At 39.7% G+C, this 10806-nt stretch overlaps 2 protein-coding genes across 2 annotated transcripts in view; one reads left to right on the forward strand and one right to left on the reverse strand.

Moving 5' to 3' along the window:
- Positions 1-3619, forward strand: part of wdr25 (WD repeat domain 25) — a 23963-nt gene extending 20344 nt beyond the window's left edge. The window contains exon 7 of the mRNA XM_023295752.2: positions 1099-3619. Coding sequence (XP_023151520.2) covers positions 1099-1320 — 222 coding nt within the window. The 3' untranslated portion in view covers positions 1321-3619. The remainder of the gene's footprint in view (positions 1-1098) is intronic.
- Positions 3074-10806, reverse strand: part of LOC111586266 (uncharacterized) — a 53553-nt gene continuing 45820 nt past the window's right edge. The window contains exon 7 of the mRNA XM_035941765.2: positions 3074-8394. Within this exon, the coding sequence (XP_035797658.2) occupies positions 6856-8394 (1539 nt within the window). The 3' untranslated portion in view covers positions 3074-6855. The remainder of the gene's footprint in view (positions 8395-10806) is intronic.

Here is a 10806-nt window from a genome sequence, read left to right on the forward strand (position 1 = left end):
TACAAAACATTACATTTCTAAAGCTTGTTCATGTTTTCTGTACCATACACTACTACAGTGACCAACAAGACAATGCATCAAAAACTTTTGCTGTGATTCTAAATACTTTACTAAAACCCTGACAGCTGAAGTAATTAGTAATCATTCTTTTGATGATGACGACTAGCCATTGTGATTAAAAATGCCTACATGTATATGAAAAGACAAGTTCAGGTTCCTCAATAGAGACATAAAATGAACAAAAATGATCACAAATGCTCATATGTACATTGAGATTGTTATTGGTGCTAAAATAATGCCTTCTGTCCAAGTGGGAAAGATCCTTCATGATTGTGATTCCAGTTCCAGTGGATTCCAGATATCTACTGGAACTGGAATCCAAAAGGCATTTTAAACTTCACTTGAAACATTTATGTTTTAAATTACGCTCATATGGTATGTGCAGTGACCTGCAAAGCAGCTATTCCACAAGGATGTGCAATAACAATAAGACATGACAAAAAACCTTCCCTAAAACAGAAAAAAATCACATATAATGAGGATGTACATATTGTGTGGCTAAAGTGCAGTTATATATTACATGTATGTAATACAGTTATATATATGTAACATTGTTCCTTGAAATTCAACTGAATGAAATTAGACTGTGTTTGGTTAAACCACTAAATTTAGTTTTATCGATATTTAAGTGAGAGTAGCCTCTTTAGTTTTATAGATATTTGTAATGGTTCACAATTTTTTATATTTCTGGGTAAACAAAACAGGATGTATTTTACTGAACAAACCCCATTCTCACTATTGCAACCACGTTTGTCATGGTGACTCCATTGCAGCCGTCGGAGCCTCAGTGCCTTCCTCTATGGCATCCTGTTGGTAACTGTACAGGAGAGGCGAGAGCTGCTCTCTCCCTTCCCTCCCACAAATATTTGTTGTTCTAAGGACTGAATCAACACTATTCTAATCACATGTATACCTCTGTAAAATTTCGGCAGCCTTTTCTCACGCAACCCAGTAATTATGCCACCAGTGTTGATGGTGTTGTTAATGCTTTAGGTGGAAGGTTAATGCATCGGAAGGGACATCATGTTTTTGTTATAGGTGGAGGGATATGCGGTACACTGTGACTTCTCTCTGGATGGAACTGTCCTAGCTTCAGGGAGCTCCACCGGCTGTGCTCATTTCTATGACTACCACAACACTCGTATACTGCACACTCTGCACGCACACAGCCAGCCCTGCCTGTCTGTCTCTCAGCATCCTGTCCTACCTACGACTGTGGCCACCTGCGACTGGACTGGTGAGATCAAAGTCTGGCACTGACAACAGAGTATATAAGTAAATATAGACTTAAAAACTGGCAGTGTGGCCAAGAGGATGAGATGGAAGACTGTATTAAACTGAAAACTCACACACGTTCATCTTCAAGACTTTATCTTCCATAATCTTTTGGCATAAGAAGATAAGAACTTGGGGAAAAAAATGCTGGAAGTCAGCAAATCTACTCTCTATTGTGTCTGTGAAAAACATTTTTTTACACTGTGTATCTTACAAAGCCTTTATATTTTCTTAAAAAAAAAACAAAAAACAACACAATTTCAGTCACCACAGTCAGTATTGTGGAAATCTCACTATAAGCATCTTTTTCATATTTGGCTCATCTTTCAACATCCCGGTCTTTCAACATTTTAGTGACTGAGATGAAATCGGAGGAAGTTACACTCTATGGAATCAAAGGAAGATTTTTTGCATTTAACAGTTCAAAGAGTGGACTATTGTTATGAGTGTTATCTAAAGTGGTAGGCGGTGGGAAGGCAGTCTAGCTGCACAGACACACACACAAAAAAACAGTCGTAATGCTTTTATAGTCAGCTCTCCACTCCAAATACAGTAAGGGGTGTGATCATTGTGTTCTTCTCAAGGTTTTTGTCAAAACAAAAAAAATATCTCTCTGGGCATTTTCTAATCAAAAGTGTTTTTCATTCCACATTCTGCATACACATCACTTTTCTCTATGCCTTTTTGTTCTCTGCCTCTGATATGACATTTCCTCTCACACTGACAGCTTTAGAGCATCACGGAAAGACAACCAGCGAACTAAAAAAAAAAAAATGGCATCATCTGTCAAAGCATCGCCAGGTTCTTCCAAAAACCTGCCAGTCAACCGCCAGAGCACTGAAGTACAGACTGATGCTTGTGATCTTTATTCAGTGTCTAGTAGAAATGTCCTTAAAATACACTTTGCAGTTTGGGATTGAGGGAAAATCTAATGGATAGTTTTCCCTTTTTTTTGCAGCCCTTATGGTTGTTTATACTCTAGCTAATAGTAGTGAAATTAACACTGTAATTGTCTTTAAATTACTGCCAAGTAATTGGGGGAGCTGAATGATAATTTACATCTGCAGACTGGTGAAAGCTGCTGCTGTTTGTAGCAGCTCTTATGGTTTTTTTTTTGGTTTTTTTTTTAATTTATTTGTTTGCTGGCTAGCAAATCAAGCACAGATCGTTACTGTCAAACAAATCACAGAGGATAAAACAATATGGACTCATAAAAAAAAAAGACAGAAGAATAAACTTTGAGTCCAGCACCAGCAGGATCTGACAGCTTCCCCCAACACATCTACAAGTCTGGGTCTGACAGAGAAAAGTCTTCTTCCTGTCACCAGATTTAAAGAAGCCCTTGAAATCAATACAAGTTAACAACAACTTGCCCTAAAAGGAACAGAAAATGTTAGAAAATGGTGAAAGATAGATGCAGACCTATCAATGAGTAACATACTTTAACAGGACAACAACTCCAAGAAATTAAGGGGGTGATTAAAAAAACGCAAACTGACACAATAAAACTGAAAGACACATAACGAGTAGGGGCTGCAATCAGTCGATGACGTTGTTGTAGAAATTTTAAAACTTAAGTCTCAATTGGAATTCCAATAAATGAAGTACCAAGCGGTCTAGACAGAAAAACTAATCATTGATAGAGAACTGTCCCCCGGCCTATGAACCTCCACTTGCAGGCATTTCAAGGATATTAAAAGCATATGGTAATAGAATAAATGATTTAAGAAGTCTGCTATGTATTTCCCAACACCTATCTTTATTAAGTAAATAAACATACAGCAAAAATATATAACCATGCATCAGACAGACAAACATGTTGACATTTAGACAGCTGGCCTGTTGTTCCTGGAACAGGGCTGGAGGTAGGACAGGACAGAACCACGTCAGCCTCGTCATTCAGGGTCAAAATATTCCATAAATATAACATCAACAGAAACTAGATAAAAAATAGTCATAGTGTCATAACAATCGTGTACGTAGTGACTCTTTTTATACATTATGTCCACAACAAAAATACCATATATCCTCTCAATCTCTCTGTACAGTGGTCATATTTAAATTCAGACCTTTTTCACCCTGTTAATACCATCATCTTACTGAATAATGGCATGATTGAAGACTTTTTGTGGCCCATGTGGTGCAGTTTTACATTCATAAACATGACGAAAATATGAGGTGTCACTTTATCATTTTTAAAACTGCCTTAAGCCCATTTTCAGGTCTGCAGGAACTGGAGAGGTAGAGCATGGCATTCCAAAATAAAATCCACATGACGACTCAAGGACAAAACTGAGTTCTCTTTATTTGCCGTTTCCCTATTGCCTTTCCTCTCAGATCAACAGAGCTACATCAGCAGGAAGAAATCCTTGGTGCACAGATGTTGGAACACTGTCATGTTGTACTTTTGCGTACTAGAAATGATGATAGCATGATTGTTGGGCCGCAGAACAACATCTCTCCAGGTCTTCATGTAACATAAGGTGAGGTCTTAATACCATTTTTTAAAAAATCCATCAACATGTCAGCATGTCTTTGCCACGTTCTATGAATGTGTATATACACGCTTTGTCTGTGCTCACAGTGTTTTCTCTGAAATAGCCTAGCTGAGCATGCTGGTGTAAAACAACACACTGACTGTACATTTTTGTCAGTAATCAGTTGTTTCTTACCACTTGCCTGTGCATCTTTGAGTGCATACATTGCAGAACTGCCAGGAGAACTGTCCAATTAATCTCTCTCGCAAACTACAGGAACCAACACATTTGTTTCAGTTTGTGTATCTAGTGCCACTGGTGTAGAAAAGTTGGTATCAACGTAGAAATTTTGGCTCCTTTTGTCAGATTTCCAAACAGATCAAAATGTTGTCATGTTAAACTAAAAGGAATTTCAATGGAGATCTCAGCTGAAAAATGTATGAGAACAGACTTTGTCCTTCTTCTAGAAACTGGCTGCCTGCATGTGTGTGCCATCTGATAGGAAGAGCATAACGCTGTAACAGTAGTGTATACATACAGTAACAATACAGCAGATATACAGTATGTACAGAATTGTTAGATGCTGTAAAGGAGACCATTCTGTTCAAGAATTAAGGCAAATTCACAGGTGTCCTCATTTAACAGTAGCTACTGTACAGCCACCAATTTCATTCAATTTATCTTATTTTGATACCAAAATATGAAAACCCCTCCAGCAGATTAAAAATCTTGCAGGTATCTTGTGGTATCATTGTTTAAATAATGTCTGTTTAACCATCTCTACTCAATTATTGTATTTGAACATTTAATGTAGCAATAGTCTGTTTATCTATATATACATACACTACCAATCAAAAGTTTTAGAACACCCCAATTTTTCCGTTTTTTATTTGAAATTAACTAAGTTAATGTCTCATTGTACTCTGAAATGAAAGCATAGAACAAATACACAAATGAAGTTTTAAACACACACTCGTGGCATTCTTTCCACAATGGAAATCAAATATTCTTCAGAAAGTTCTTCCCAACTCTGTTGCAGAAGTTCCCATAAATGTGTAGCACTTGTAGGTTGCTTTACTTTCACTCTTCTGTCCAGTTCATCCCAAACCAGCTCCATGAGGTTTAAGTCTGGAGACTGTGCTGCCACTCCATGTTTTCAAGCTTACCATCTTGTTCTTTTTTCCTAAGGTAGTTCTGGCATAGCTTGGACTGATGTTTTGGATCATTGTTTTGTTGTAGGATGAACCTCTGAACCAACTAGGCTCATACCAGAGGGTAGTGCATGGTGCTGTAGGATGCTGTGGTAGCCGTTTTGGTTGAGGGTTTCTCTCACTCTCTACAAGTCACCGACCCTGGATCCAACAAAACAGCCCCAGACAATCACGCTTCCTCCTCCATATTTGACAGTTGATATCACACACTGAGGAACCATCCTTTCTCCTACTCAACGACGTACAAAAATCCTGCATGATGAACCAAAGATTTCAAATTTTGATTCATCAGTCCATAATACCTTCTTCCAGTCTTCAGTAGTCCATTTGTGGTGTTTCATGGCCCTTTTTCCAGCTTCTTTTTCTTATTTTGATGTCTTAGCTACGGTTTTCTTGCTGAAACTCGACCTGTCAAACCTGCAACTCCATAAAGTCTTCTCTTCACAGTTGAAACTGAAACTTCTCACTATGACCACTATTAAGCTGTGCTTGAAGCTGTTGTCCTGTGAGCTGCCAATCAGGCAAGCTGTTGACTCTCAGAAACTTGTCTTCTGATTCTGTTGTGGCTTTGGGTCTTCCAGACCTCTTTCTGTCAGAGTTTCCCCCAGTTTCTGAGTGCCTTGTGATGGTGAAGAAACTGTCCTAACTGACACCTTGACTTTCTTCGCAATTTCTCTGTAGGAAAGACTTACATTTCTAAGTGTTATGATGGTCTGTCTCTATTATATTTTTAATTGCCTTTCCTCTCCATTTTTATAGCAACACACTGCTTTCTGCAGTACAATATTGTTCAAATAATGCTCTCGCGAGTATGGTGCAGTGGTGTGTTCCACCACTACTTTTATGCAGACAGAGGAGGTTGTAAGTAATGAAGAAAAGTTGGGACGCCTGTAGGATTTTGTAGCACCAACTTTTAAGGCTTGATAAACCTCCATTCCTGCAGAACAACTTTAAGTTTTTAATCCATTTGTAGTTCCTGAAAAAGGCCTTTTTGTATAATTCTGAAATGTATATTATTTTTCAGTTTTGGGCAACCTAACTTTTTTTTTTAACTTCTGACAGGTCACCACTTACCTTTGAAAAATTGGAGTGTTCTAAAACTTTTCACGGGTAGTGTATACGTGTGTGTGTGTGTGTGTGTGTGTGTGTGTGTGTGTGTGTGTGTGTGTGTGTGTGTGTGTGTGTGTGTGTGTGTATATATATATATAAATGTTTAATGTAACCACTTTAAAAAAATGTTAACTTTTAGTAAGGGCAGTTAACTGAAAATGTGTTTTTCCATCCTATTTATATGCACTATGCAACATTTTGTTGAAGGGAAAATAGAGAATGATTAAATCTTTTTCACTATACATGTTAGATAATCTCTCCCAAATACAACTAATTAAGTCATCTCATTATCCTCGCTTAACCATTATCGATACTGTTTATATTAGAGCAGAAAGTAATGGTCTTTTGCTGGTTTTACGAATAGTACTTAACACCAAAAAAACCCCAAACAAACAGCACAGTATGTTCATGTAGCTGGGTCTGTGGCATGGTGGGAATGTGTTTTCAGCCTGGTGGCTCTAATTATCATCATTATCACGGAAACAAAAACAGACTGAGTAGCTGGTCTCAGGTAGCTACACCATATCGTGACATACAATAGAAAAAACATTGCGGACTGTGTGAAACGTGCCGTGGCTAAGGTACATGAAACAACAACATCTGAACGCCCCATCACACCAAGCATGTGTTTGCTGCAGGGAGACATATAGTACAGTACAGTAGGTTAGGAATCATCATCATCATTGTCATCATGCATAAAATGAAGAGCTCTCTTTCTTCAATCAGTTCAGCAGTGTACCATACAGCTGTGCCTTGGTCAAACTGTCCTTCCTTGTCAGTCCTGTGCTGCCAAATTTTTGGTATCTTGGAGAGTTCTTCTTTGGGAGCGCGGGGCCTACGCTGAGAGCAGAACTGGAACTCGGTCGAGGCCGGACGCTCGGCCTGGGGCTAGGGTAGTGCTGAAGACTCGAGGCTTCAAGCGAGCTTTGGTGTAAGGACTCCGCTGAGCTATCGGCACTCAGATTCACATAGTCCTTCTTGCTGCTACTCGCCACCGTTGCTCCCCCACTGCTCTCCTTGTCTTTAGAGCTCCCTGAGAGGAACAGGCTGCACTCTGAGTCCTGACTGTCATCCTTGGCTCTGTACAGCACAGAAGTTTTCTCCTGCTTACGATGCTCCAGAGGTTTGGGACTGCGACTGGGTGAAGGGGAATCCAGAGCAAAACACTGGTCCAGCACACGGCTGTGGAAGACGTCATCTCCTTCTTGGAAGCTGCTGTAGAGAGACCCCTTGACTTTACTGGAGGGGCCCATGGCAAAGTGGTGCTCAGAAAAACTGTACGGAGAGCCGCGCCCTGTGATGTTACGATAAGATGAGATGGTGTTGATGTCTTCGACACTCAGCTGTCTCCACCGGCTGCTCAGGTCATCCTCGGTGACGTGGACGTCATCTCGGCTGTCCAGGGCTCCTCCATGAGCCCCTCCCAGTCCAGTTGTAGACCCCATGCTGTGAGAAGAAGCCAGGCGAGGGGTACTGGAGTGGTACGGTTCACTGAAGCAGGAAGCTGTCCTTGTGTACGCTGGTGAGCTGCCTTTCTTTGGGCTCCTGGGAGCCACCATGTGCTGGATGCTGTGGGATTTTGGGAAGCTTGGGCTGTCTTTATCATAAGAGGACATGCTTTTGCGCTCATAGTCCCCACTGCCTCCATCTCGCCAGTCCATATAGAGACCCTGGTGGGAAGAGGATAATGTGCTGCTGGCAGTGCGCCCACACCCAGCACTTACCCCCCCCTTCTCATCTGATGCAAGGCTGAAGCTGGAGTATGAACTGGAAGCAGGCAGGCTACCAGTGCCAAACTCATCATGGTGGTGGAAGGAGGATGGAGGCTCGTGATGAGAGAAACTTCCAGAGTGGAAAGCGTCTTCATCTGGGTTGCTGTCAGTGGAGTTCTGAGCGTGAAGCTGAAGCAGAGCGGTGCCGTGGAGGTCGACGCTCTGCCTGCGCTCTGTCTCTTGCCATCGTTCGGGGCAGTAGAGGGCTGTGTCGCTGCAGTACAGGTCAGATGTCTTAAATGCAATGCGACGGTTCAGATGATCGGTGCTTCCGGTTCCTGTTAAAAAGTCTCCATCCTGTGGCTGAGGGCTGGGTGATCGCGTTACAGGGCAACTGCTCCCGGGTTCGGGCTTTTCCAGCACCTTGGCAATTATGGCTGTGGGCACAGCATCAGAGTAATTGGAGTGACACATTGCCATTGTGGCTCCACTACCCCGATTATGTTTCTCCATGTGGGAACTGACGCGCTCCTGGAAATCCAGTGGCAGCTGAGACAAGGAAGACAAACAAGCAAAGAGGCAAAAGAAGCTTGATGAAGATGGGAAACGAAAACCAAAATCTACAGAAATGTTTTGCTAAGACAGTGACAGTTGCTGAATTGGTCTTCAGATTTAGTCGGCAAAGCTCTCGAAAAAAGGACAACTTCCTCAACGGCCTTAATTATTTATACAATTGGATCTCTTCCAAACATATTCTGTGCTTTTTGTGTCTGCACTGAAGCCATTTTTAGAGCTATTTCTCAAAGTTTTTAATCTATAGCTCTGGTTTAGAAAGTAATTCATTCTCACAGCATCTCATTCTGTCTGGACCAGTTCATGTGTCTCGGGGGAATTACACTATTTGGGCCCTTTAATGAACTTGTCAGAAAATTGCTGAACAGTTCATTTGTTTATTTGCTTTCTCCCAACATAGCTCACAGCTCTATTTATCTAAAATATTTCTTAGATATACATAACTATTTTTTTCTTAAGAAATGTTTCATTTCCTGCTCTTTCCCATCTGTTTTTCGGTCTCTCTGTCTTATTTGCCTTTCTCGCCGTCTCTCACACAGACCGACAGACACCGTAATCTCTTTGATTGTCTCATGTTTGAAAAAACTGTTCCTGTCAATTACGGAGTCGTCCTTTGTGCCTATTAAAGCTGGTCAGGGCCAGTAGGACCTGTTCCTGCCAAACTGAGCTCTCTTTCTTCTCTTCCCTTTCGTTATCCTTTCATCTTTCTTCTCTTGCTCCACTGCCTTCTCAACCAAAAAGCCCTCATTCCCTCTCCCTCTCTCTGTCTTTTTCTCTGTCTGTTTCTTCTGTCTACCATCAAACATGTATCAGTTCCACAGGGAATGGCTTAGATTCAAATTAAACCAGTGCTCTGGGTCTCCAGCTGGGTTTTGAAAAAAAAAAAAAAAAGATAAAATACTGACTTGGCTTTGTTAAGAAATAGAAGCTCGCCTCGGCATAAAATAACCTGCATCTTTTAAGTCGAGGCTATTTTTAGCAGTTGTTGCCTCTCCCAGAGGGAAAAGAGATGGAAAGTAGGTGAGGCTGGTTAGGAGGGGGGGTGCAAGATAATATACAGTGTGTGCTCCAAGTAAGCTAGCTCAGCATTAGCTGCTATCTGAGGCAAATCTTAATTAACAGTCACATAGTTCTGCAGTGTTAATCCACGTGACAGTACACACATCCATCTGTCTTGTGTCATTTATTTAAATAAATGGTTTACATGATGGAACTGGTGTATAGTGCTTAAAGCAGTCTCACTCTGTGAAAGCTAATTCTGCAAAAGACTCCTCTTTTGAAAAAGATATTACATTCATGCATTTTTTTCATTTGAAAATTATATTAACTATTGTGCTGCACAAACAAAAAGTTAAATTCATTTGCAATAAAACACTCCTCAGGGGATTCTTAGCTAACCCATTTCCACCTTTAGTTACTCTTGCTACAGCTGTCAAACTTTACACTTTTGTTTGGCAATGATAGAGTTTAAAGTGTTAACATGACAACTCCAAAATCACATCAATGTTCCAAACAGTGATACTTCAGTGTCATGTAGTAAGCAAAAGAAGGTCTTATTGCTAGTCAATGAAAATGTTGCTAATTTCATCACCAAGAGACTTTTTAATGTCTAAAAAGAAAACATATTGTAAATGGGTCCTAAATGCGGACAATGGACATAATGTCAAAAGACTAAGGCTAAAACTACATGTCCTAAACAGCTGATAAGCTACAGAATGCATGGAAATAAAGGAGCAGTATTGTGTATTGCAGAGTAAAGCTAATTAGCCCTGATAATATAGTGCAGTAGGTTATATGTAAAAATGAAGTTAGAACATTTAACTGATGAACATAATCCCTGAATAATTTGGATGTTTACCTTAGAGAAATACTTGGAAATATAACAAAGTGGTTATATTTATGTTTTAATGTTTGTACAGGCTGTGCCATGTTATGGTTGGACAGTTGTTAGAACACACACTGTCATTATTATTATTATTATTATTATTATTATTATTATTATTATTATTATTATTATTATTATTATTATTATTATTATTATTATTATTATTATATTCTTCAGGGGGTTGGTTTTTATTTGCTCCTGTCACATTTTTACTCATACTCACAGTGGTCTCATTTTCGACTACAATTTGAAGCTTTGGACCTCTATGGAAACAGCACAATGGTGGATAAAAATAAAGAGAACTCACAAAATGTCTTTTGTACAGTATGACAAAGTTATGTCATAAATCATTTTTTAAAAAGTTTCAATTGTTTCATTATTTGTTTTACAAAAATAAAAAAAAAACTTGGAATCAATAAAAAGGTGACTCCACATACAATGGATATTGTGCTACTTACATATTTTATTTGTTTCTAAACTTGTCTCCCATCCAGTCTGTGTAA

This window comes from Amphiprion ocellaris, chromosome 20 (assembly GCF_022539595.1).
Source record: "Amphiprion ocellaris isolate individual 3 ecotype Okinawa chromosome 20, ASM2253959v1, whole genome shotgun sequence".
NCBI classification, from domain to species: Eukaryota; Metazoa; Chordata; class Actinopteri; family Pomacentridae; genus Amphiprion; species Amphiprion ocellaris.